Source organism: Herpailurus yagouaroundi, unplaced genomic scaffold (assembly GCF_014898765.1).
Source record: "Herpailurus yagouaroundi ecotype Mexico unplaced genomic scaffold, PumYag 212, whole genome shotgun sequence".
NCBI lineage: Eukaryota > Metazoa > Chordata > Mammalia > Carnivora > Felidae > Herpailurus > Herpailurus yagouaroundi.
The window spans coordinates 1,714,412-1,739,944 of NW_024412443.1; the positions used below are offsets into that span (position 1 = coordinate 1,714,412).

The 25,533-nt window shown below is 63.3% G+C and overlaps 4 protein-coding genes and 1 long non-coding RNA gene across 9 annotated transcripts in view; 2 read left to right on the forward strand and 3 right to left on the reverse strand.

Moving 5' to 3' along the window:
• Nucleotides 1–226: 226 nt before the first annotated feature.
• LOC121016690 (uncharacterized) lies at nucleotides 227–1,109 on the reverse strand. Its single transcript, XR_005784405.1, has 2 exons — nucleotides 1,062–1,109; nucleotides 227–966 (listed from the first exon to the last, which is right to left on the reverse strand). It is a non-coding gene; the product is annotated as an uncharacterized LOC121016690 (long non-coding RNA).
• Nucleotides 882–2,859, reverse strand: CUNH1orf35 (chromosome unknown C1orf35 homolog). Its single transcript, XM_040454381.1, has 8 exons — nucleotides 2,669–2,859; nucleotides 2,367–2,517; nucleotides 2,203–2,248; nucleotides 2,034–2,116; nucleotides 1,850–1,922; nucleotides 1,590–1,678; nucleotides 1,062–1,190; nucleotides 882–966 (listed from the first exon to the last, which is right to left on the reverse strand). The coding sequence occupies exons 1-8, from the start codon at nucleotides 2,760–2,762 to the stop codon at nucleotides 882–884; spliced, it is 750 nt and encodes a 249-aa protein (XP_040310315.1). The 5' UTR covers nucleotides 2,763–2,859.
• Nucleotides 2,860–4,755: 1,896 nt separating this feature from the next.
• MRPL55 (mitochondrial ribosomal protein L55) lies at nucleotides 4,756–8,565 on the reverse strand. Of its 3 annotated transcripts, none has more exons than XM_040454414.1 (4): nucleotides 8,417–8,565; nucleotides 7,345–7,433; nucleotides 5,340–5,541; nucleotides 4,756–4,989 (listed from the first exon to the last, which is right to left on the reverse strand). In XM_040454414.1, exons 2-4 carry the CDS (start codon nucleotides 7,395–7,397, stop codon nucleotides 4,837–4,839), a joined length of 408 nt encoding a protein of 135 aa, XP_040310348.1. In that variant the 5' UTR covers nucleotides 7,398–7,433; nucleotides 8,417–8,565; the 3' UTR covers nucleotides 4,756–4,836. The 3 variants fall into 3 exon arrangements, with proteins under 3 accessions (XP_040310348.1, XP_040310350.1, XP_040310347.1); XM_040454416.1 differs by having other exon boundaries at nucleotides 7,345–7,436; XM_040454413.1 differs by lacking the exon at nucleotides 8,417–8,565 and having other exon boundaries at nucleotides 7,246–7,359.
• Nucleotides 8,566–8,671: 106 nt separating this feature from the next.
• GUK1 (guanylate kinase 1) lies at nucleotides 8,672–15,814 on the forward strand. 3 transcript variants are annotated; one of them, XM_040454410.1, is made up of 9 exons: nucleotides 8,672–8,805; nucleotides 9,148–9,301; nucleotides 13,013–13,126; nucleotides 13,415–13,456; nucleotides 14,178–14,274; nucleotides 14,999–15,137; nucleotides 15,223–15,307; nucleotides 15,423–15,508; nucleotides 15,621–15,814. In XM_040454410.1, the coding sequence occupies exons 2-9, from the start codon at nucleotides 9,256–9,258 to the stop codon at nucleotides 15,654–15,656; spliced, it is 645 nt and encodes a 214-aa protein (XP_040310344.1). In that variant the 5' UTR covers nucleotides 8,672–8,805; nucleotides 9,148–9,255; the 3' UTR covers nucleotides 15,657–15,814. The 3 variants fall into 3 exon arrangements, with proteins under 3 accessions (XP_040310344.1, XP_040310343.1, XP_040310345.1); XM_040454409.1 differs by lacking the exon at nucleotides 9,148–9,301 and having other exon boundaries at nucleotides 8,679–8,805; XM_040454411.1 differs by lacking the exons at nucleotides 8,672–8,805; nucleotides 9,148–9,301 and adding an exon at nucleotides 9,313–9,466.
• A 965-nt stretch (nucleotides 15,815–16,779) lies between these two features.
• The window catches only part of GJC2 (gap junction protein gamma 2), an 11,368-nt gene continuing 2,614 nt past the window's right edge, over nucleotides 16,780–25,533 (forward strand). Inside the window, exons 1-2 of the mRNA XM_040454382.1 lie at nucleotides 16,780–16,902; nucleotides 24,676–25,528. Coding sequence (XP_040310316.1) covers nucleotides 24,694–25,528 — 835 coding nt within the window. The 5' untranslated portion in view covers nucleotides 16,780–16,902; nucleotides 24,676–24,693. The remainder of the gene's footprint in view (nucleotides 16,903–24,675; nucleotides 25,529–25,533) is intronic.

Here is a 25,533-nt window from a genome sequence, read left to right on the forward strand (position 1 = left end):
GGGGGGGCTGCTCTAGCCCATATCACCTGACCTGTTGAGGGGATGGAGGGCAGGAAACCTTGGCCAAGCTCTGTGTTGCTGCCATGTAGGCCATCCTTGAATCCTGAGTGCCCGGACTCCCCAGCCGGCTGTGACTATGGACTGGCTGGAGTCCAGGCTCCCTTGCCCTGGGGATGCCCAGTCTGGCCCTTCCCCCCACTAACAGGTTGAAAAGCCAGGGCCAGGGTTAGACAGACATAATTTTCTTTAGTTTGATTAATTTTCAAATCCGAAGCAAAAGATGCATATGTCCTTATTAGGGATCCAGCCTGGGTCCTGTGCTCACTCTTCTGGGTTGTAAGAGGTCCCCTCCCTGCAGAGGAGGGGAGGCCTGGGGGAGGGAGCTAGTGTCCCACTTTGCCCCCCTCTCCAAGGAGTCCAGGGGGCAGGTCCCTTGGCACCTGGAGTGGGGTGGGGGAGACTCCAGGTGCAAGTCTTCAGCCTCATGATCTACATGTCCAGCCTGTCGCCCAGGGTGAGATGTGACCCAGGTCTCCTGGTACATCTGACATCACTGCCCAGGGACAGGCCCACCAGGGTCTCTGGCTGGTCTTACTGGAACCCAACACCGTCATGTTCTCCCCTGCCCCCTTCTACTGGAACATGTGACAACCTACCCTTGAGTGTGAAATACTTTCCCCTTAAAATAACTTTATTTAAGTACAAAGAGTGAATTAAAGAAAAATAGAAGTAGCTGTACTTGGCCACCCCAAAGCCGCACGGGGGCTCCCCAGGCTATGCCCCCTGCCCTCCCGCCAGGGGCTGTCTCTGGGGCCAGGGCCCCTGCAGGGGGGGCGGGGAGGGGGTCTGCTGGAGGCTGGAAACTGTCAGCAGGTCTGGCTTCAGTCACTGTGGTGGCCACGCCGCTGCCTCTTACAGCTGGGTGAGGAGGAGCTGGAGTCCGACTCGCGCCTGCGACGCCCGGGCCTGGGGAGACCCAGAAACCGAAACCCGGTGGGTGGGTGTGAGGCTGCCCTGCCTACCCCACCTGCCAGGCTGCCCCAAAGCAGAGGCACACCTACCCAGCAGGAGCTGGGGGCAGTGGGGAAGTCCCCCTGCTCCTGTGTGCCTTCTCTTTCTTCTTCTCTTTCTTGTGCTTCTTCTTTTTCTTCTTTTTTTTCTCTTTTCTGCTTTTCCTGTGGCCCTCGGGGCTGCAGGGAGGGGCAGGGCACACAGTGCTGGGCGGTGAGAGGGTCGCACCGGGTACCGACCACCCTCCTACCGCTAAGTAGCGGCAGGTACAGGCAGCTCGAGGGACAGTCCCTTGCGGCAAATGCCACTTGGCCCCCACCCCACCACGTATGCCCCGATAGGTGACAACCCCCACACCCCCTATGCAGGGCACCAGCAGAGCGCAGGGGCTCGCCCTTCCACCTGAGCGCCTCCCTCCAGAGACCCCAGCAGGCAATGGTGACCCAGGCCCCTGAGGGAAGAAGGGACAGAGCTGGGAAGGGCACTAACCCAAAGGCAGCCTGCAGCCGCGCCACTAAGAGAACCAGGAGTCATGTGCAGCCCCACCCTCTCCCTGGGAGCTGGGGGGCGGCCCTTACCCCGGCTCCGCCTTCTCGTCCTCAGACCTAGGCTTCTTCCTGGAGGAGGCCGGAGAGGACGCCAGCCGGCCACTGTCCACGCGATGGTGCTGCGGTGGGAGGCCACTTTGGGGGGGGGGGGGGCGTGGGAGGCGCCCCGGGATGCCAACGGGGAGGACCAGCTCCGGTTTCCCGGACCGGGGAACGGGAGTGCCCCACGAGCAGAGACGGCCAGCCCCTGACCCTGAACCGCGGGATCCCCGGGTGTTATGGGCACTTACCGTGAACACGGAGAGCCCCAGCTTGGCGGCCTCCTTGTCTTCTCGGGACAACGCCACTCGGCCTGCGGAGCCACTGCGGGAACGCGGGTGATAAGCCCCCCTGGTGAGAACGCCCCGGCCTCCCTAATCAGGTCGCACTTCCATTTGGGCAACTTGGGCAGAGTCCACCCCCCTCGCAACACACCTGGAGCTCCCCAGGCCCAGCAGCCGGTCCACTCCCTTCTCCTCGTGGTCCCCTCCTTCCCGCTTACACACCTCGACAAAGTCCTGCGCGGAGGGCCAGAGGGTGCTTGCGGCAGGAAGCTCGCGGCCCTGCCCCGTCTCGCCCCCGCCCCCCAGGAGGATCCCCTCACCTCCTTGCTCAGGCCGGTGGGCTGCTTCCGCACGTTCTTGTAACCTCTGCGGGGGTGGCGCGCGCGAGCTTCAGGGAGCGGCCGGCCTCGCCTGGACCCCTGCTCCTCCGTCCCCGCCGCGCCCCCCCACCCGGAGCTCCCCCAACCCCGCGGGGTTCACTCACAGCGCCGCCATGAGCGCCTCCTGCTCTGCCTGCCTCACGGCCGCCAGCTCCTCCTCCCGGCTCAGTCCCGCGCCGTCCGCCCGACCCTTGGCGTACCAGGTGAGGTCGCGGCCCTTCTGCCAGCGGCCCACAGGGGCCATCAGCGAGTTGCCTGTGGAAATGCAGCGCCGAGGGCTCGGCCCGCGGGGTTTGCGCGGCACCGTCGCTCCCCGCCCCCGCGGCCCGTGCAGCTCCCGCGCTCCTCGCGCCCCCTCGTCCCCCGCACACGCACCCCCCAGCCCCGGGCCTGGCACCGCGCTGACCCAGGTAGTTCTCTCTCTGCTTGTCGGTCTTCACATCCTCCCAGCTGAACTGGTCCTGCCCGCCGCGCACACCGCCCCGGCTGGAGCCGAACATGGTTTCCGGCCGTCCGAAGCCCCGGCCTCGCCGCCCCGGGCGGCGCCGCCGCCGCCGGCGCCCGCTCCCGCGTCGCGTGCCTGAACGTCACACCCGCGCTGGCTTCGCAGGGCCACGCGCGCATGCGCACTGCTTCCTCTCCCGCGCCAATGTTTGGCACGCTTGCGCACGGCTCACTGCTCCACTTCCCCTGGCGTTCGTTCAGCGCGCCTGCGCCCCGCCCTGGGGAAGGAGCGGTCCACGGCGCTGGGCCTGGTCCTGAGCGTACCGCTGGCACAACAGCTGTTGTTAGGAGCCACATTGGGCGGCTGACGCCGGGGTCCAGGGCTGCGCTGGGAGAGGGGCGGCCCCTGGGAACCCCCGACCGGCGCCCCCGGAGATCGGGGTGGGGTGGGGGGTCTCCAAGCGCGCACCTAGGCTCCTGGCGGTCCAGGCTCGCCCCCTGGATCAGCAGTCCCGGAAGGGGGCGGCTCGAAGCGGCTCGGATCCGGAGGAAGCTTCCTAGGCACCCCTGCGGCGTCGTGCACTGCCGCTAAGTCGTCTTGGAGTCTGGGCTTCCCCACGTGTGGCCCGGAGAGCCGACGCCTCCCCTGGGCCGGGGGTTGCCCCGTGGGGGCTCCAGCGCGGGAGCGTAGAGCGCCGGTCTGACACCGCAGGCTCCTCTGGGGAGCGCGTGGGCCACGGGGGCCGCCTGTGGTTGGCCAGGCAGGGTCAGCCACCAGGGTCTGGACACTGGAAGCCGTCAGCACAAAGTCTGAAGTCCCCAAATGGGCCTGGAAGGGGGGGTGGTACTTGCGGAGGTAGGGAGTTGGGGGTCCGTGTATAGGAAGTCCCTGGGTCCTCGAAGGTTGTAGCGTGGATGGAGTTCTCTGCTTGACCAGACTGCTCAGGTCTCCAGAGCTCTCCAGCCAGGCCTTGGGCCTCCGGTCCGGCTTGCCCAGACCCCTGCCCTCAGTACCAGCAGGATCCCATGACCCCTGGTCACCTTGCCCAGGCCCGCCTCCTCCCCGCCCCTCCCCCCGCCTCAGTATCTCAGCAGGATCCCATGCAGATGTGGGGCTGCTGCCAAGCCTGCCTTCAGCAATGATTCCATTAGGTGGCATCTGCCAGAACGCTCCCTACCTGGGTGATTCCTCTTAGTAATTTCTCATCACCAACACCCACCCTTGCCTTTTGGCTACAAATCTCCTGCATCCATCATTGTGACCCCACTTCAGGTAAAGTGCCTTGCCATCTTCAGAAACGTCCTGGCTACCTTGGGATCAGACAAAGCCACTGGGCATCTCACAAGCAGGGAGCTGGAGGGCAGGCACAGGTGCAGGGGCGGTGCATGTCCCTGTAAACCTGTTCAGGGCCAATGTGCTCAGTGGACCAGTGGGGACTCAGGAGTCCAAAGGTGGGTGCTTAGCCCTGCATCCCTCTCTGGGAGCCACAATCAGACGCCAGCACCCCTCTCCAGTCATGCCGGGAACACCTTCCCCACCATCTGTCAGGCAGCGCCCCACAGTCAACACCCAAGGGCAGCCCGAGGCTGGGGCTGGGCCAGCTGCACTTGGAAAGGTTAGGACTTGAGCCTCCAGTCTTGCAAAAGCCTGACCAAGGTGACACCCACCACAAGAGGGAAAAGTAGCAGTCAACCACAGAAGGCTGGTCTGTTGTAGCTGCACCGGGCGGGGCTGCAAGCAGAGTCAGTCCACAACAGGGCCGATGGCACCTCCTGTTGGCATTGGGTATGGCAAAGAGCGCCTCAGTGCTGGGCAGGGTGGGCCAGCCACCAGCAGGGATCCCAGACACCCTGCTCCTTCCACCCACTTCCACCCCTGTGGCTGCCACACTCCCGCCAGGAGAGCCTGTGGTGCCCTGCTGAAAGGCAGTGCAGGGGGGGAGGGGGCTCCAGGCCCCGAGGGCTGACTCTGCAGTTCTCACCCGACCCTGTGGCCACAGAGACCCCTAAGCCAGACACGCACACACCAGAAGGATAGGCAAGGCAGAGGCGGCTTTGTGAACACACTATGTTTAAAGGCTCACCCTCCCCACCCACGGTGTCCCCAACCCGGCCAGCTTCCAGGCACAGTCACTTTTTGGTCCAAAACTGCTTGTACCGCTCCACATCAAAGTCGTCACCCAGCTCTGGCTCCTGCTGCTTTTGCTCTGTGAGCTGGGCCATGCGTTTCCGGAACCGGGTCCTCCTCTCCTCTGGGGACAGGGCGTCCAGATCCACGGGCATCTGTGGGGAGGGGCTCGGTCAGAGGGCCCAGAGCCTTGTCCCTGTCTCTGCTTCACCTTGTCCTCCACTGTGTGGTTCAGGTTTTCACATTTCACTAGGTTTGTCTGCCTTCAAAGCTCTCAGTTGTTTTCCCAAGACTGATGCTGGTCAGACACGCAGCTCAGGGCTGCTCTCTGGTCCTGACGCATGAAGCTAAGTCCACTCTCCCTCCTCCCTCTCCTCATGGCCCCCGTCTCCCCTCACCCATTAGGCTGCCATGGGTGCTGAGGCCACAGCTCCTGCAGGAGCAGCTGCTATGGCCAAGCCTGCCAGGACCCACACCCCAGGGAGTACAGGGGAGGGAGACCCACCTCAAGCATTCGCCGTGGCTCCCGATAGCGGATGTGGATGGTGGAGCCATCCTGCTTGATCAGGAGCACAGGGTAGAGGCGCGCATAGGCTTGCCGGCGCACGCGAGTGAGTGAGGCCCTGTTACTGTCAGCGATCTGGGAGGACAGGTGCAGGTGGCGACACGCAGGGGCAGCCCCCATCAGCACGTGCTGCCGCAGTAGGCTATAGACACAGACGTGCATGTGCATGGGTCAGTGGCTGGTGCGGGGACTGGAGTACCCACAGGGCCCAGCTGTCCAGCTCCCGAGGGTGCACACAGTGACCTGCACCAGAACAGGGCATGGTCATAGCAGCTGGGCAAGATCACGAGGCTTTCAGAGGTGTGAAGGCAGAGGTCGGCAGCGCAGACCCCAGTGGGCTTCAGGCACCATCCCTGGTGAGGACTGGCTGTACAGTTCAGGCACTGGACGCCAGCATCGGGCAGGAACCAGACTTCCAGGGGAACAGAGACCTAGTGCTGTGGCCCGGACCTTCGTGTCTCCCCCGGATTCTGACACTGAAGCCCCGACTCCCATGATGTGCTGTTGGAAGTGGGGCCTCTCAGAGGTGGTTAGGGTGAGAGGAGGTCACAAGGGCCCTCACAGTGGGACCGGTGCCCCTATAAGGCAAGAGACCGGAACACTGCTGTGAGGACTTGGAACCAGGAAGACAGGCCTCCACAGAACCCTGAGCTCAGACTTCCAGCTTCCCCACTCCCAGCCCCCGTGGCCTGCTGCTGGGGCAGCACAAGTGGACTGAGATACCCAGAGCCCACCTGGCTTCTGAGTGTGGCAGATACTCGGCCTCCCTCCGTACAGCAGGGCGTGTGCTCTCGAGTGACAGGACAAGGAAAGCCCCAGTCACCCCACTCTGCTGGGCCGCATGACCCCCAAGGTCTACTCCAGTCTACCCTTCCTGCAAACTCGGCTCTAGCCCGGGTCTGAGGATGAGGGCACCTGACCGACAGCAGAGTTCGAGAACTCCCTGAAATGTCTTGTATGCCAGAGGTGGCCCTGTCTGCCCAGTGTTCTTTCACACGCCCATGGCAGGCAGGCATCCCAGTAGCTCCCCACCTGACTTTGCCAAGGCTCTCGCTGCATGAGCAGCCCCATCCAGCCCACACCTCCCACCTGGTCCCCACATCGGCTCCACGGAGACCCCGTACTCTGCAGGTGGGGGTGTCTTTCAGCTCTCAGGCCTGCCCCTTCCACAAGGCAGGCTGACCGCGTGTCCTGCAACCTCACAGCCTGGCACAGTGCCACCTGCCTTGTGTGGAGCTCCTACCACACCCAGCTTTCCCAGCAAGCCCTCGGGCCGAGGGTACATCTCCTCCCCAAGACTGCTGTTATCAGGGCAAGAACCACACTGCATCTGCCGTTAAGTCACTGGGCACTCAGTATGGCAACAGAAAGCCAGTCCCCGCCATCAGTCATGCAGATGGTGGACAGGACACAGTCACCTCGGAGGACCCTGGGTTGGTGGACTGGGGAGGCTTCCAGAAGGGCTGGAAGGGATGTTGGGTGTTCCCTCACGGTAACAGCGTTTCTAACATGAACTTTCTTGGGAACGCTGCACTGGAGTCCCTTACCTAGCTTCACACTACCCGCAGCTTCCGGTGCCCCATCCCTCTCCCTAGATGCCACAGAACCGACTAGGACCCTGCTCTCCTTTAGCTCTGTGGCAACACTGTGATCACACCATACTTCTCATCAGGGAGAGAACACGACATCAGGGGAAGGGCAGATGAGGACACAGTTCCAGTGGGAGCAGTGGGAAGGACCCAGAGTCAGGCTGGGCTGTGCGATCTGAATAGGAAAGTCACCACCACCACCATGTGTTTGCTGCTAAGTGCTCACAAGTCGCTTCTGTTCTGCCCTTGACACCTACCATATCATCTGTATGTACTTGTACATACTCTTCAGATAAACACGCTGGCTAGGCGGCCCCATGACAGCAGTCCCTAGGGGCCTGGAAGTCCCTGCTTACCCAAGCAGACTGCCCATGGTGGCCATTCTTCCCGGGGGGCCCCTGTGGTACATGGAGGCTCAGGATCAGCCACTGGCCTGGTGTGCAACCTGCTGGACAAGAAGAAAAAACACTGATTGACTAGTTATTTATGTCTTAGGTTTTTATTTCAGAGAGAGATAGGGGAAAGGAGCAGAGAGAGAGAGAACCTTAAACAGAGAGAGAATAGACACAGAGCTCAAACCCACAACCCTAGGATCATGACTTGAGCTGAAATCAAGACTCAGATGGTCAACTGACTGAGCCACCCAGGCGCCCCTTGAGAGTTTTTTAAAAGACAAGGTTTCCCACCTAACCATCAAATCCCAGCCAGGAAGAAACCACAGACCTAAGGACGTCTACAACAGGGAAGTTATCACCGGGTTTCTGCCAGTCCCTCCCAGTAAACCGTCAGGCTCTCAGCCCTGACTTACCATTAGCATCATCCGTGGGGGTGGGGGTGGGGGTGGGGGGTGGGGTTCCTGAACTCCGGATGCCCAGGTCCTACCTCCCAAGCCTGAGTCCGTAAGTCTATGGCAGGGCCCAGACTCTCGGTAGTGGGTTACAGACGCAGGGAAGCCATTCTGAGGATGCACCTTGGGGGTTTCCCTGGTTCCCAAGGTCACCTACTTCTCAGGACACCCCGCGATGTCGGGATTATAAAAGGAGAGCCGAGACCTGGAACTACTGTCCCTGAGCCCTGACCCCCAGGAAACCGTCGGTGCAGAGATCCGTGCACGACAAGCCAGGAGTTTGACAGCCCAACCCCTGCCTGGGATGTCGGACACTCAGATCCCTGGCAGAGAGACCTCCCGGCCGAGATGCGCAGCTCTGCTGTGGGGTCCCCTACCTGATGGGCAAGGGTATCTGCAGGCCTCCCACCGCCTCAGGAAGCCACTTCGCGGGAAAACGAACTATCCAAGCGGATGGGGGGCGGCCCGGCGACGCTCTGTCGCCCTCGAGGGCCGGCGGCGGGGCTCGGACCCTCCCTCGGGGAAAGTCCTTGCCACCCCGCGACGCCCGCGCCTTTCCGGCACCACCCTGCCCTGCTCACCGGAGCAACCTCGACTCCCAGCGTCCGGGCTTCCGCCGGCCACTGGGGAACGAAGGCGACCGCAGGTACAGCGCACACACTCTGGGCTAACCCAACGCGCCGTCCTGCGCAGGCGTCGCGTCTCGCGGCGCTGACGACACGTACGAGGGGCGGGGCGAGGCCGGCGCCGTACTATTACGTACTGACACGGCCCGGCGATGCTCAGTGACGTTAACCTCCGCGGGCGCCAGCGGGCAGGCTCGGCGCCGTGACGTAGGTCGCTACGGACGGAGGCGGGCCGGCGCGGCGCTGACGTAGCCCCGCAGGCGGGCGGTGGAGGCGGCCCCTCATGCTGCGACGCCCGCTGGCCGGGCTGGCGGCGGCCGCCTTGGGCCGGGTCCCCTCGGACGGTGAGCAGCGGGCGGGCGAACGTCGGGGCGCGCGCAGGCCGCGGGGCTGGATCGGGGGCCGTTCGCGGTCAGCCCTCCCGTCGCACTGGTGACGCCGCTGTCGCGGAGACTCGGGGGTTGAGCACGCGGGGTCGTGCCCTGGGGCCCCTGCGGGCCGCCCCAGGGCTGGCCGGCCGCGGTCCCCGCGAGCAGAGCAGGGCAGTGTGCTTGTCCATGAATGTATCTCGGCCCCTGTTACGGGCCGCCCTTCTCGCGTACGCGCGCGCGTTTCCGCGCAGCGCAGGTGCTTCTGGCAGCTGCTGCTCTTGTGTAGAGGAATTAAAAGCTGGTTCCCTGTGTTAGTTCTCAAAATGTAGGAGGGGATTCTCCTGGCTCGTGAAGCTCCAGACAGCTTGTAAATCCCCCGCGGCCTGAGGACCTCACGCTGGATGCCGTTGTGGACCCTGCTGCATGCGGAGGGGCAGAGAGGGGGAACAGCCTGACACCCCTCCCCAAGGTGGGCCGCACAGCACAGCCGGAGACTCTGGGAGAAGAGGGTTCTGAAGGCCCGTCTGTGGCCGCCACGCAAAGCCCCCACAGTCTTCCCTGGGCTCAAGAAGGGAAACTCTCCTGGTAGTTTGGCTCTTTGTGCTTCAGCTCCCTCCTCCGAGGGCAAACCCAGGGGGGTCCTGGACAGATGGAGCTGGCCCCTCGGAGGTCTCCCGCACCTCCCCCCCCCCGCCCCCCGGGATTGCTGCGGGTTCCTGACCTGCCCCCAGGGTCCAGCGCCCCGAGGCTGTGCGGAGCAGGGAGTTGGTGGCAAACCTTTGTGGCTTATGGGCGTCCTAGGTGGAGCTCAGCTTCCGTCAGTACCCGACGCTTTAGTCTGGGCTGCTGGAAATTGCGCGTGTGGTGTGATTAGACGCTACTTTGGGAACAGGAGAGGGAGTGAGCCTAGGTCATTGGGGGTGCTGGTTTGGGGAGGAGCAGGGAGGCAAGCCACGTCATTGTTCCACGGGAAGGAAGGGCAGCTGGGAGCTGAGGTGTTAGTGGCCAGTGTGGGGTAGGGCCCACAGGGTAGGGCCCATGGGGCGGGGAGGACACAGGCCAAGATGTAGCTGTGTGAGTCCCCTACAAGGCTCCTGGGCAGCACACCTCCCAAGCGCGGACTTGTGGACACTCTTCTGTCAGTCTTACATATCCTGGACCATGGGCTGGTCGTGAGGGACCCCGGGGGTGGGGGTGGGGGGGACCCTGGCCTTCATCCCCAGGAGGGGCCTGGGATGCATGTGCTTTCCTATCTCACCACCGATGGCTGAGTGTGCCCCGTGCTGCCCCCTTGTGGGAACCTCCCACGTCAGCTGCACACAGCAGGCCCGCTCACAGCCCAGGTGGGGCTTTCTTCAGTCCTGGGAACACATTGTATGGGTGCTTCATCTTTGGCTGGAGCCAGTGGGGCAGCAGTTAAGAGGTATCAGGTTCTGGCAGTTCTGAAGGTTAAGACTCTCCATAGGTTTCTTTTTTGGCCACGCCCATTTTCCTTTTTTTTTTTTTTTTTTTAAAGAAGTGAACAGTTGGCTTCTGCTTTTTGCTGAGTGTTGTGTTGCCAAGAAAGAAGATCCAGACTATGGAAAGAGGAGCAGGAAGGAAGGGGGCGTCCTGATAACGATTAGGAGTGCAAGGACAAGACCCCAGTCTCTAGGAGAAGGATGGTCCCTCCCCTTGGAGGGCCTGGGCTCCTTCCTGCTCTCTAGTTCTTATGCCCCAGGCCCTGGCCAGGTGCCAGAGTCCTGCACAGTGTCAGACAGCCCAGCTTCCTCTCAAGGAGGGAGTGGTCCTACCCCACTGGGGACTGGAAGTGGGGAAGAAGACATCAGCCACTTTGTGGGTATCCTGAGAGCTATGCGGTTTCTCAGGGCCTCTTGGCTTGGTTGTACCCCACACACAGCCCTGCCCATGCAGCCTTTTTGGGGACAGGTATGACCAGCCCTTTTGGTCCAGATCCACTTGGGCAACCTCCTTCACAAGAGGACACACTTGAATGTAGCTGGGGCCTTGGGGCCTCCAGTCCCATCCCAGCTGGGTGTGCTCCTGTCAAAGGTGGCTTCTGTCAGGACTGTGCCACCATGGCCACTGGACATGGGGCCCAGGTAGTGGCCTGTGTTGGGGTGAGGGAGCTCAGCTCCGTGGGCCCCACGTCAGGAAGGACTTAGTGCTCTTGGCTGGCCAGACCCCACCCCTGCAGCATGGCCATGGCTGGCCAGACAGTGTTCCCACCCCACACTGTCAGGGTTTTAGCCCTTGAGGGAGGGCAACAGGGAGGTCTGGAGGCTGGGCTTGAGGGTCAGGTGGGGCCCAGGAGGATGCCCCTGCTGGGGGAGGCTGGCAGGGCGTGGCATTGCTTCAGAGCCAGGCAGGCCGCTCTTGCCTTCAGCCCACCCTGAGTGTGCATCTGCTGCCCATGGCATGGCGGCCAATTCCGGCCGACGGGGAGGAGGCCTGGAGGGTGGGGCTCTGGGCCACACACACCTGGGACAGGGTGGAGGGTGGGGTGGTGAGTAAGACCGTGTGGCACTTCCATGTGTGCAGTCTGGCCCTCACTGAAGACGTGTCTCTCCTGGTGCGTTTGCAGTCCTGGGATGTCGGAGCTGCAGGGCTGGCACCACCGGGGAGTTTACCGCTGGGGGCTGCAGGGTGCTTGCAGGTGTGTGGGGGAGGGGGCATCCTGGGGCAGAGGCACCTGCCTCATGAGGTCCGTGGTGGAGAATCCCTAGGGGGAACACTCCGAGATGGGTCCACAGGTTCCCCATACATGTGCTACTGTGAGCAGGATCTGGGCATCCTCCTGCACAGCTCCCTGACCACCACCCTGTGTCCCCTCTGGGCCTCCCTGCCCAGAGGAACTCGTGTTCCCAAAGCACCAACACACCACAGGCTCCCAGGAAGACCTAGGTGGAGGGCCAGGGCCAGGTGTGGGACGGACAGACCCCTCCCTCCACTCCCATCCCCAGACACACCCAGGGCTGTCCTGCCAAGGAGAGGGCAGCTGCAGTGGGCCTGGGCCTGTGGGCAGGAAGGCAGGACCACCAGAGTTCACTTGGGGGTCCAGTGGGATCCTTGCTGGGAAGGACACCTGGAAGAGGCGTCACCTGAAGGCGATGCTCATCAGTGTGTTGACGGCTTCTTCCAGGTCCCTGCCTGTTGTGTCTCCAGCAGAGGGTCCCTTTCCCCCCCATCCTCCTCAGGGCTTGTCCATAAGGTGAGGTGGTCTCAGAATAGCGGTGCTTTAGCCAGATTACTGTGTTGGCCTACATCGAGGATTAGGAGATCGGGGCCCGCCCAGGGACCTGCGGACAGGCCGCCCTGGCTGGGATACAGGGCAGCCAAGGGGAGTCTGCCAGCCACCTTGGGGGCCCCCAGATGGAGCCCTGCAGGGGCTGGCAGAGGAGGGAGCTGCACCAGCCAGCACAAGTCCCCCTGGGTGCCCCTGTGCGCCAGGGGTGCCCCAGCCCCCAAGTCTGCACCTGGCCCTGCTCACGTGTCCTAAGCATGAGGTGTCTGGGTGGGTGAGTTGAGGAGTGGCCTTTTCCTGTGCTCAGTGGGCGGGGCTGGCTGCCTTGGGAGGGATTTAGTGCTCAGAGAGTGGGGAGCGAGCAGGGATTACCACCCCCTGCGGGCTCTTCTGGAACCACCCCAGGCTGGTCCCTGAGTCTGCATCCCACCAGGAGGTGGGTCCTGCTGGGCATGCTGGGGGTGGTCGGGTGGGCGCAGAGCTGGGCGGCTGTCATCTGGAGCTCCCCCCCCCCCCCCGCTCCCTGTCTTGAGCCAAGTGCTAGGGGTGGTCCACCTGCCCAAGCATCGGAGGGGTGAGGAAGCTGTGGTCCCTTGGGTTCCCACGTCCCACTGGAAGCTTCCAGAACAGGGCTCAGGTGCTGCTTACTGACCGAGGCTGTCTTGGGTGTGGTGCCTGGAGACACAGGGATGGGGACCCTCCCAGGCTCCAAAGTCCAGGACTGCATGGCCAGGGAACTCACATCTGTGGCTGATGTGTGTGACACCAGCTAGCCCCGGGTGAGGCACAGCTAGGTTGGCGCTGGGTTCCAAGTCCAGCTCCATCCCAGTCCCTGGCTGACTTCACACAGGGTAGCGGGGGCACCAGCCACCCCGCCCACTTCCAGTTCTGGGTACATCCCTCAGGCCTCGCTGATCCCCTCTCCCTCACCCACAGGAATGTCAGGACCAAGGCCTGTAGTCCTGAGTGGACCATCGGGGGCGGGGAAGAGCACCCTGCTGAAGAGACTCCTGCAGGAACACGGCAGCATCTTCGGCTTCAGCGTGTCCCGTGAGGCCTGGGTTGCAGGGGCAGGGGGCAGGAGGGTTTCAGGGATGCTGGGGGTAGGACCAGGCCACCTCCTGACCCACCTGTGGGGGAGCCCCACACTGCACTCCCTGACCTGGGGCCCCCACACCCACCTGTGGGGGAGCCCCACACCACCCAGAGCCCCACACTGTACCCCCTTACCTGGGGCCCCCACACCCACTCGTGGGCTGAGCCAGGCCCTGCAGAGAAGGCCATGCATGGGTGTAGGGGCACCAGGTTCCCAGATTGGTCATAGGTGTTTGTTCCTAGACACCACGAGGGACCCACGGCCTGGAGAAGAGAATGGGAAAGGTGAGCTCACCCCTTGGCGTCTGTCTCATCTGAGAGATGGACCCCCGCACAGGGTGGGCAGGCAGCATGCTGGCACCCAGGAAGAGATGGGGTGGGGGCCTCAATCTCTGCATAAGGTCCCTGAAGGCACCAGTCTTGACACACATGCCACTCCACACATGGTCCTCTGATTGATGTAGACATCACAGTTGTGTACCATCAGGGTCCCTCTGATACTGCAGGTATCTTCTGTGTCTTAGTAGGATCATGGGAGTCCCCTGAACCTCCCCTGTCCAGGCCGGTAGTGTCCAGGATCCCCTGTCCAGGTCGGCAGTGTCCAGGCCCCCCTGCCCAGGCCGGCAGTGTCTAGGCCCCCCTGCCCAGGCTGGCAGTGTCCAGGCCCCCCTGCTCAGGTCAGCAGTGTCCAGGCCCCCCTGCTCAGGTTGGTAGTGTCCAGGCCCCCTGCCCAGGCCATCAGTGTCCGGGCCCCCCTTCCCGAGGCTGGCAGTGTCCAGGCCCCCCTTCTGAGGCCAGCAGTGTCCAGGCTCCCTCTAGCCTTCCTTTGGAAGCCAGTGGTTTCCAGGCTCTCCTCGATGTCATGTGTGTGTTCTGCTCAGCGCCTAGAACAGCCCCTTCGTGTGGGGCGGATGGGTACACCGGAGATGCTGGTCCTGGCCACACTTGGTGCCCAAGCCCCTGGTGGTCTGGCCATGGGCAAGGCTCAGATAGCCCCTCCTTGCAGATTACTATTTTGTGACCAGGGAGATGATGCAGCGGGACATTGCGGCTGGTGACTTCATTGAGCACGCGGAGTTCTCGGGGAACCTGTACGGGACCAGGTGGGCCACACTTGGCACCTCCACACCCTCCCAGGGGCTCTGCCTTCAGCTGGACAGGACCTCTGAGGGTCGTTTGGGCAGTTGGGAGTCAGGTCCCCAGCCCAGCCAGGGGTCGAGCTCTGCAGGCCCCTCCTCCCAGCCACCTCTGTCCACCTGGCCAAGCCATGGTGAGGTCCGCAGGCCCCTCTAGGGACTGGCGCTCAATGAGGACTCCAGCAATCTGGGTCTTCTAGGACCACAGGCTGTACTCAGCTTGCTCTCCCAGCAGTGGGCTGGCATGGGGGTGCCCCCCAGTCCCCAATACTTCTCTGCCAGCTCTTCCCACCCGGCTGAGAGGCCTACATCAGCCTGTGTGCACATCCTGTTCGTGAGCCGCTGGCAAGGGTGAGCCAGAGACCCTATGAGACCCATCTTGCTCCATCCTAGGCTCTAGGTACAGCTGGACAGGACAGTGGGGCTGTGTTGGGTGGGTGCCTGGTGCCCTGGGGCTGTGCAGTGAGCCCTCCTGCCACTTCCCACAGCCACCCTCAGCCCAGCAGAGGGCCCAGCACACGTGTACTTCCAGAAAGGTGGAGGAGGTGCAGGGGTCCTGGTAGGTTTCTGCACTCATGTCCGGCCAGGCCCATGCCCTGCTGAGGCTCCTTGAGGCCATGAGGGGCTGCTGAGCCCCAGAAGCCCCACTGAGCATTTGCCACCCCTCTGTCCTCCCCACTCTGTCCTCCAGCAAAGCAGCGGTGCGGGCTGTGCAGGCCATGAACCGCATCTGCGTGCTGGACGTGGACCTGCAAGGCGTGCGTAACATCAAGAAGACCGATCTGCGGCCCATCTACATCTTTGTGCAGCCGCCCTCGCTGGACGTCCTGGTGGGGGGTGGGCCTGGGCTGGGGTGGGGGGGCGGGGCTGGGGGCAGGGCCTGCCCAGACACCCTGACCCTCCCCTGTGCCTCAGGAGCAGCGGCTGCGGCAGCGGAACACAGAGACTGAGGAGAGCCTGGCTAAGCGGCTGGCTGCTGCTCGTGTTGACATGGAGAGCTGTGAGTGTGGGCACTGGCCACCTGCCATCCCCCCAGGCTCCTCACCCACCAGGGAGACCCCCAGGGTCCCTGGTCACCAGAGATGACCCTGCCCTCCCTCTTCCCCCCTCCCCAGGCAAGGAGCAGGGCCTGTTCGACCTGATCATCATCAATGACAACCTGGACAAGGCCTATCAGGCCCTGGAGGAGGCACTGTCCGAGGTGGGCTCTGCAGGGTCAGGACTTGTCTGTAGTGCACGCAGGGAGAGGGGCTGGGACAGACGATGTGGCCTATCCCCTGGGCCCTCCTGATGCCCTTCTCTCCCTGTGGCAGGAAATCAAGAAGGCCCAAAGGACCAGCCACTCCTGAGAGGGACTGCCAGTTGTGTCCTCCCTGATGGGGACTCCGCTCACATCAGCCAGCACCTCCTCCCCCCAGACTGCTGTGTCTGGGGGACCCTGGCCTCCCCTTTCCCCCTCCTATGGGAGCCAGGCCCATGTCCTAATAAAAACTGCTGTGTAACCGTGTCCCTGAGCCTGTGGGTTGCCATCTTCAAGCCAGGGTGTTGGGGACTGGACCATGCTGTCCATCACAGACCCCGACTCCTGGCTGCCCCCTCAGTGCAGGAGGCTAGTGGTTCAGTTCTTTCTGGTGTCTGCTGCTCTGGGCAGCCCACCCCCAGCTTCCCTGTGCACTGCCTCCCTGGGGCTTCCTTTGCCCCTCCCCTAGGTCAGGGAGGTCAGTCTTGGGCGCTGGGTGGGGCCCTCATGGAGTAGATAAGGCCACTGGAGAGCATTGCCTGGTGGAGGTGCCCTGAGGCTGTGGGCAGTAGGACCTGGGGCTCTTCCTGCCTGAGCCCCTCCTGTCCTGGTTCCTGAGCTGGGCTGCAGTGGTGGCCCAGGATCTGATGCAGGAGGGAGCTAGAACCCTGCATCCTGGGGGCCTGTTTGGGCCTAGGGCTCCCCTCCACCTCGTGCGTGGTCCGCTGGGCCCAGAAAGGCCAGCACAGGGAGGACCCCTGGGGGCTCCTGTTGGGGTTCCCAGATTCCCGGAGTCTCACAAGACACCTGTAGAAGCCACCCTTCTCGAGTCAGGGCTGCTGTGGCTTTGCCGTGCTGGGCAGGAGAGCTGTTGTCCCCTAGCCCTTGTCCGTGCCTATGCCACGCTTCTGTGGTGGGACCCAGACAATGGACACAGACTTGAGGTGGCAGGGAGTGGACAGGGAGGCTGGACTCTGTCCCAAAGCCCAGGTGCAGAGAGAAGGGCAGGTGGGGGCCTGGCCTGAATCCGAGGGCTACTGGACACCCCCACCCCAGGCCTGAAGGCAGGTGAGGCGGGGCCAGGCTGATGTGCAGAGGAAGGGGGGGGCAAGTAGGGGAGGCCCCTTCCCTTTCTGGGCCCTGTCCAGCCCCAGGGACAATCGGGGATTCAGACCCCAGGCCTTGGGGGGAACAATGGAGCCCTTGAAGGCCCTCCCCCCACATTGTGCTTGGTGGTGAGAGGTGGCTCTGGGTCGGGCCCACGACTCGTCCAGGCACATGCCCTGGGAGGGCCAGTGTCCGGCCGGCTGGCAGGTGGAAGAGCTCAGGGACTCACATTTCCTGGCCTGGAAAAGGTAGGGCACTGCCCAGGGGCCCAGGTGTGGGCAGCCCTCTGGTGCAAAGCATCAGGCACCCTGTCTGTGGGCCCAGGCTCGCTTCTCCCGACAGGGCCCGCCCTCCGTTGTGGTGGGGGAACCTGAAGCCCCAGGGGCTGTGCAGGCTAGCTGCTGAGCAGGAAGGGAAGGGGTGCTCTTCGGACATTCCCCAGCAGCTGGGGCTCCTCAGGGCGCTGGTCCCACTGGCCCACGCCAGCCAGGCAGCTGCAGTGTGTCCAGAGGCTGGGCCTTGGGCCTCAGTCTGCTCAGGAAGGCTGGGGAGGCAGACACACCCGGGTGGGTATACCTGTCCACCCAGCACACCGTTCCTGACCTGGCCTGGGGCCTCTTTCCCACAAGTCCTCACGGGTGCCTGCTAGGCGTCAGGGGCCCCAGGGGTCACCGAGGGCAGACCAGACCCCTGTTCTCCAGAAGCAGCCCCCAGTGTGCCAGAGATGTCGTGAGTGAGTCGTCTGGGCGGCCCAGGGGAGAATGGGGGAGAGGGCGGGTGGCCTGGGCAGGATGCCAGGCCAGGAGTGGCCCAGGCCTGTGGCAAGCTTATCCGGAGAGGGCAGGTGGGTGCAGCGATGGTGTAGGGCATGGGGTCTGTACAGGAGGGTCTGCAGGGGGTGTCCAGGACCTGGGAAGGGTGGCAGGAGCTGGGAAGAGGGGGGAAGGGAAGTGGAGGTACCCACCTGGCTGTAGAGGGAGCGTGGCCTCCTGCCCTTGTCGGCGGTGCCTGGGAAGGTCTGGAGGGTCCCAGAGTGGGGTGCCCTTGAGGTCCTGGCCGGCTCCCCATGCCCAGGGCTCTCTCCGGGCCTCTCCGCAGTGGTGGCCCCAGAATCACCATGACTCACTCCCCAGACACAGCCCCTGTGGGACGAGGACCCCTCCCTTCCTGGGTTGCAGGGGAAACTAATCAGAGGGGCCCTGGGTCCTGAGCGGGGAGTGTGGCCGGGGGGGGGGGGCGGGGGGGCGGGGTGAGGGGAGGCACTGTGGCCGCAGAGGAGGGCTGTCGTCAGCCTGGCCAAGCTCCCCCAGTGCATCCTGCCTCTGCTGAGCACCCATGTGGTGGGTCTGGAGGAGGGGCTTGTGTGTGTGAGCAGAGGGTGAGGTGGGTGAGTGTGCTAACGCTTGTGTGTGCACCTGTGAACACGTGTGGACATCTGCATGTGGGCTAGCGCTGAGTTGGATAGGAGGGCATCAGGAAGGCCCTAGGACCCTGTGAGGGTGGGGGCTTCATTCTGAGTGCACAGGGCTCCCTGGGACCCAGTCCTGTGGGCCTGTGACCCCAAGGGTGGGCTGTGGGGGTGGAACCTATAGGTGGAGTGAGGAACAGGACGGGGCATGAAGGTAGCACCTCTGGGGGCTGGAGAGGGGAGGGAGAGGGGAACCTAGGGGATAGCAAGGAAGGGAGACAGGAGGCACCTGGGTGAGGGGCTGGGGAGGGGAGACAGAGGTGGGGAGCCTGGGGAAGGGCCTGGTGAGGGGAGACAGAGAGGAGCCTGGGGGCTGACCAGTGTCCACACTGACGGGGAGGTTGTGGTACCCTTGGGAGCTGTAGGGGGCAGATGAATGTGGCAGAGGGTCACAGGTTTGGGGACTCGGCAGCCTAGGGGTATGCAGTTTCCTCTGGGCCAGGTGGTCCAGGTGGAACCTGACTGGGGCATCGAGGACACTGGTCCAGGGGCCCAGGGAGGGACATGCAGGACAGAACCCCGTGGAACAACCACAGAGCAGACAAGGGGAGACCTTGGGTGAGTCCCACGGCTGGGTGAGGCCCTGGGCTCTGAGCTAACGCATTCAGGGCCGTGCAGGTGGTCACATGAACAAGGGGCCACCCAGGGCTGGGCATGCTTAGGAAGGGGCTAGGCTCTGGAGCCCCAAGGTCCCCAGGGAAGAGTCCCACTGCATATTCAGTGATTCTCAGCTGAGCATTCCAGCGGGGGGGTGGGGGGGTGCTGGCAGCCCCACCTCAGTGGGAGGAAGCCCCGCCTGCCCTGAGAGGGGGCTCCTGGGAGGAAGCTGGGTCAGGGATGGGAAGGAAGTGGCTGGGCAGGCCCTGGCCCTCAGCCCCTTGCACACCCCCTCCACTCCCAGGACCTTTGTCCAGACCCAGGGGTGACAGGAGCTTGAAGTGCAGAGCCCACCAGCCTCCTTCCGAAGTCCTCCCTTCCCCCAGCCCCACTGCTGTCCCCTCCCAGATCCTGACACCCAGCCCGAACACTTGCTGATGGATCCCGCTGAGTGCGATCCCACCCACACCTGCTCTGAGGCATCTAATCTGAGCAAAGGCCCCTGCAAACCAGCACCCCTACACCCCCCCCCAGGTGGTCACCCCTCCTTAGGGTCAGGGTCCTCTCTGGGCCTGCAGCCCTAGGAAGCCATCAGCCAAGGTCCTGTTCCCTGCCTGCAGCCTTCAGAGACATACCTGCCAGAGGTGGGGCGGGGGGCACACCGGGAAAGGGGGCTCCCACTGATGGGGCAGGAAGGTACTGCAGTGTGGTTATTTTACAGCCTCTCATCAGTGCACCGGTGTCACTACCACTGTCACTACCCTGTCATGAACATAAGTCCACGTTCTTTCTCTGTGTCCTTCTTCTGCCCTGGAGTCCACCAGGGGCACCAGAGCATTTGCCCTCCAGCTCCTCCAGTCCCCCAGGGACATGTGATTGTTTCTCAAGGGTCCCCCCAGGGTTTCGGGAGGTATGTGGTCGTCTCCCAAGCATCCCCGCAGGGTCTCAGGAAGCATCTGGTCATCTCCCAAGGGTCTTCCCAGGGTCTCAGGAGGTATGTGGTCATCTCCCGAGCATCCCCGCAGGGTCTCAGGAGGCATCCTGAGTCTCCCAAAGGTCCCCCCAGGGTCTCAGGAGGCATGTGGTCGTCTCCCAAGGGTCCCTCCAGGGTCTCGAGAGGTATGTGGTCGTCTCCCAAGCATCCCCACAGGGTCTCAGGAAGCATCTGGTCGTCTCCCAAGGGTCCCCCCAGGGTCTCAGGAGCATCTGGTCATCTCCCAAGGGTCCCCCCAGGGTCTTAGGAGCATCTGGTCATCTCCCAAGGGTCCTCCCAGGGTCTCAGGAGGTATATGGTCATCTCCCAAGCGTCCCCACAGGGTCTCAAGAGTCATCTGGTCATCTCCCAAAGGTCCACCCCCAGGGTCTCAGGAGGCATCTGGTCATCTCCCAAGGGTCCCCCCAGGGTTTCGGGAGGTATGTGGTCGTCTCCCAAAGGTCCACCGGCAGGGTCTCAGGAGGCATCTGGTCATCTCCCAAAGGTCCCTTCAGGGTCTCGGGAGGTATGTGGTCATCTCCCAAGCGTCCCCGCAGGGTCTCAGGAGGCATCTGGTCATCTCCCAAAGGTCCCCTCACGGTCTCGGGAGGTATGTGGTTGTCTCCCAAGCATCCCCGCAGGGTCTCAGGAGGCATCCTGTAGTCTCCCAAAGGTCCCTCCAGGGTCTTAGGAGGCATCTGGTCGTCTCCCAAAGGTCCTTGCAGGGTCTCAGGAGGTATCTGGTCGTCTCCCAAGGGTCCCCATCCCGGGTCTCGGGAGGTATTTGGTCGACTCCCAAGCGTCCCCGCAGGGTCTCAGGAGGCATCTGGTCGTCTCCCAAAGGTCCCCCCCCTGGGTCTCAGGAGGCATGTGATCGTCACCCGTGGGCCCTCCCCCAGGATCTCAGGAGGCATCTGGTCATCTCCCAAGGGCCCTCTCCCAGGGTCTCAGGCATATGGTCGTCTCCCGAGGGTCCCCCCGCTCAGGGTCTCAGGAGGCATGTGATCGTCTCCTGAGCTCCAACCCCCCCCCCCCCCAGAGTCTCAGGCATGTGGTCATCTCCCAAAGGTCCACCCCAGGGTCTCAGGCACGTGGTTGATATCTGGTCATCTCCTGAGGGTCTCAGGCACGTGGTTGTCTCCTGAGGGTCACCCCCATGGTCCCTCCTGGCATGTACTTTTCTGCAGGGTCTCATGTGACATTTAGTCATCTCTTAGGGTCTCCTTAAGGTCTCGGGTGGTATTTGTCTCCTGAGCGTGCCCCCAGGGTCTCAGTGGCTCGTGGCCATCAGGTCTCCTTGTCCACGCTGCCGGGTCCAGCCCTCAGTTCCCTTGTGATCACACCCCTGACTGTGTTGATGTCAGGTATCTGTAGCCGCCTCTACAACTGTTTCCTGTTGTCTCTCCATTACCTGGGTGCTTTCTGCGGAACACCAGGGCATCTACACGTGTGCTACAAACCGGCCTCTCACTGGGGTGGGGACTTGGGCCAACGTCCACTGTCCGTCCCTTCTTGCGGTGCCGGCTCTCTGGAAGGGCCCTGCCGAGGAGTGGGGAGCCGTGTGGCATGGGTTGCATAAACTGTGTAGAACTCCCTTCTCTTCCACTTTAATTCGTTTAGTCGTTTATATCAGTACGGACTCACACTTATTTTATAGTCTAGTTTAGACGCTCGAGTCCAATCTGTAATACTGCCTTATTCCGCTATCACCCAGATAGGTGCAGCTTCCGACACACGGCGCTCCTGCGACGTGCTGCCAGCTCCCTCACTGTGTACGTGTGCGCGTGTGTGTGCGTGGCTGTGAACTCATGTGTGGGCGCGTACGTGAGCATGTGCGTGCTTGTGGGCATGAGTGTGCGCGCAGGCATGCTCACATGCGTGCTTTGTGCGTCGGTGTGCGCGTGTCGGTGCATGGGCTCCCGCTTGTGGGCACCGGGGCGCACGCGTGTGCGTGCTTTGCGCATCAGTGCGCGCGTGGGCGTGCGCACGTACATGTTTGTGGGCATCGGTGCGTGGGCGTGGTCACATGCATACTTTGTGCGTCAGTGTGCGCGTGTCATTGCGTGGGCTTGTGCTTGTGGGCATGGGGCGTGCGCGTGTGCGTGCTTTGCGAGTCAGTGCGTGCGTGGGCGTGCACACCCCAACTCATCGGCTCTTTGCTCTCCCGCCCAAGCACGTGCCCTGGCACCTTTCTTGTCCCCAACCTGGCACTGGTCGCTTCTCCAGGAGCACAGCGTCTTTTATGGAGAGTGGGACTGTGGTGCGTGTGTTTGCTGCTATGGATGTTTGCGCATCTCCACCCTGTCAGTTGATAGGCAAGGGAATACGCGTGTGTACAAACCCTGTGCACACTCGTGCCGGTGACATTCTCTAGGGAGCCATCTGTGTCATGTTCAGCTAACACGGGTTCACAACCAGGTCTCCCACGCTAACCCACGACCACATGGGACATTCCAGCACCCCCCCTCCGCCAGTCTACAACCCCCAAGCAGTGAGAACCCTAAATCTGATGGGTGCTGCCTGTGAGTCTCTGCCACCCTCCCAAAAGCAGCCTGCCTCCCCCAGTGCGCAGGGGATGGAGGAGAGGAGCCTTGCTCCCTACAGCTCCTGCTGGCCCGATTCTCTCCTGAGCTGAGGGTCTGGAGGGCCTGGCTCTGATGTGCCCTCTCTCCAGGGCAAATCTCATCTCTGGGGCTCTGACCCTGTGGGCTTGCCCCCCAGGGCATTGCGCCGTTCCTCACACCTCCCGCAGGGTCTGCCCCAGTGCAGAGTTAGAGCTAGTCCAAGAGTCCCCCATGCAGGCCCCTCTGCTCGGTCATGGGCGTGGTGGGCACACATACACCCGGGAATTGGCACACCCTACAGTGAGGTTCCCCCACACGCCTAGAGCTGGTTGTTAAATACCACACACCAAGGGCTCTTCCTCTTTCCACTTCTGGGGCACCCTCCTGGCAGGAAGAGAAGAGGTGGAGGCCCCTCTGCCACCCCTTTCCTGGGTTCTTGCGGGGTGGGGCTGTGGGTGTCAGCCTCCGGTGATGTGGTCCGGGGCAGGGACATATACTGGAAGAGTTGAGGTTAGAACGAACTGGGGGGGGGGGGGGGGGCCCACGAGTCACTGCCTTAGATGGGGGTTGGAGAAGGCAGCCTCGGAGGGCTGGGTGTGCATGTCTGTGTACCTGAGAGTGTGTGTGCATGTGCACCAGTGTGTTTGTTTATAATTGTGTGCAGATGTGAATGTGCACGCCTAGTGCTTGTACAAATATCTGAGTGAACCTCTGTACATTTGGGTTTTAAGTTTATTTCTTTTGAGAGAGAAGGGGAGGAGCAGAGAGAGAGGGAGACAGAGGAGAGAGAGAGAGAGAGAGAGAGAGAGAGAGAGAGAGAGAGAGAGGAGAGAGAGCATTCAAAGCAGGCTCCATGCTGTCATGGCAGAACAGGGCTCAAACTCACGAACTGTGAGATCATGAACTGAGCGGAAATCAAGAGATACTCTACTGACTCAGCCACCCAGGTGCCCCAAACCTCTGTGCATTTGCTTATAAGTATGTGCACACACAAGCATGCACGTGTGTCTGTGGGTCCATGTGCCCTGCTGTATGCACATGTGTGTCCGAGTGCATGTGTGGCTGTGCATTTGAGAAGCGCGTGTGCCTGTGTGGCTCTGAGGGGCGCTGCGCACAGATGTGAGGAAAGAGGGTCACTTCCCCAGGAACCCAGGCTGCCCCCTCTTCCTGCCCCCACCCACGGGGAGAGGCCCCAGCTGCATAAAGTGGAGCTTCCCCGGAGCCCCTGCCCGCCTGCCTCTGCTGCGCCATCCCACACCTGCCCACGCTGCCTCCCATGCCCATTCCAGAGGGAGGAGACCAGAAGCATTAGGCACCCTGGGGTCTCCTGTCCCCAAACTACTCAGCAGCAGGTACTGGCCTTGGTAGTGAAGGAGGTAGGGTGGGCGGTGGGAGGCTGTAGCCCCTCCCCCCTTCCTGGAGGCGCAGGGAGGTGAACGCAGTGGCCTTCTCTTCCCCGGCAGGGGCCCACCCAGGGATCAGCCGATCTGCAAGGGGGCACTGGTCTGGGACAGTGGTGAGTGGCCCCGCGGCTGTCTCCAAGTGTCACAGATGCCCTGGTGTCTGTGTGCCTCACGGACCAGTCGGTCCTGGACAGATGCCTGGCCTCACTTGTCTTCCCCGAGGGGATGTCTGGGCCAGGAGACAGCAGAGGGCAGGGTAGTGTCGGGACTAGAGAGAAAAACAGCCCAGAGGGCTGGGCAGCAGCCTGGGGCCAGCAGGTCCCTTGGGGGGGGGGCAGGAAGTGGATGGGGGTCCCCTGTACAGACGGAGGAAGCAGGGTGTGGAGGAGGGAGGGGGGAGGGGTGCACTGTTGGGGGAGACTGGGACATGGTTCTGGGCGGCCATGGGGCTCCAGGGGGTGGGTCTGGGGGATGAGGGCCAGTGGGGGGGGGGGGGAGGGAGCTGAGGAGCCCAGATCCTGGAGGCCTCCGGGATGCTGGGAACAGGACTCCATGAGACCCTCTCCAATGACCTGCGCGCTGCCTGGGTGCGGTGAGGGCCATGGATCTGAGCTGACCCTGAGTGGGGCGGCCCTTGGTTTCCCTTTTGGCCCCATGGCCCTGTGGCTCTCAGGGCCTGGGGTGGGTGGGGTCCCCAGAACTGGGGGACGGGCGCGGCTTATAAGGCGCTGGGCTATCTTGGGCGCTGGTGCTGCTGCAGGCTGGCTGGTGCCCAGTTCTGCTCACGGAGGCCCTGGCTTCTCCTGGTATCCATTCCCAGGATGTGGCCAGGACGGGGGTGGGGGGGGGGGGGGGGGGCCGGCGCCCCGGGGGGGGCGGGGGAGGGGCCCCGCCGCGGGCCCCCGGTGCGCCCCCCCCCCCTCCCCCCCCGCCCCCCCCCCCCCCCCACCTGCGTGCGCCCCTCCTGGCCGACGGTCCGTCTCCCCCTGAGGTTGAGCTCTGCTCCCGCTCCGCAGGTCCCACCCCCCGCCCCTATGACCAACATGAGCTGGAGTTTCCTGACGCGACTGCTGGAGGAGATCCACAACCACTCCACGTTCGTGGGCAAAGTGTGGCTCACGGTGCTGGTGGTCTTCCGCATCGTGCTCACGGCCGTGGGCGGCGAGTCCATCTACTCGGACGAGCAGACCAAGTTCACGTGCAACACGCGCCAGCCGGGCTGCGACAACGTGTGCTACGACGCGTTCGCGCCCCTGTCCCACGTGCGCTTCTGGGTCTTCCAGATCGTCGTCATCTCCACGCCCTCCGTCATGTACCTGGGCTACGCCGTGCACCGCCTGGCCCGCGCCTCCGAGGAGGAACGCCGCCGCGCGCCCCGCCGCCGTCCGACCCGCGCGCCCCTGCCGCTGCCCCTGCCGCCCCACCCCGGCTGGCCCGACTCCGCCGGCCTGGGCGAGGAGGAGCCCATGCTGGGGGGCCTGGGCGAGGAGGACGAGGAGTCGGGGGCGCCCGAAGGCCTGGGCGAGGAGGCCGAGGCCGAGGACGCGGGCGCGGCCAAGGGCGCAGGCGGAGACGCCAAGGCGGCGGGGTCCCCGGGTCCCGCCCGGCAACACGACGGGCGGCGGCGCATCCAGCGCGAGGGCCTGATGCGCGTGTATGTGGCCCAGCTGGTGGCGCGGGCTGCCTTCGAGGTGGCCTTCCTGGTGGGCCAGTACCTGTTGTACGGCTTCGAGGTGCGGCCTTTCTTCCCGTGCAGCCGCCAGCCCTGCCCGCACGTGGTGGACTGCTTCGTGTCTCGGCCCACCGAGAAGACCATCTTCCTGCTGGTCATGTACGTGGTCAGCTGCCTCTGCCTGCTGCTCAACCTGTGCGAG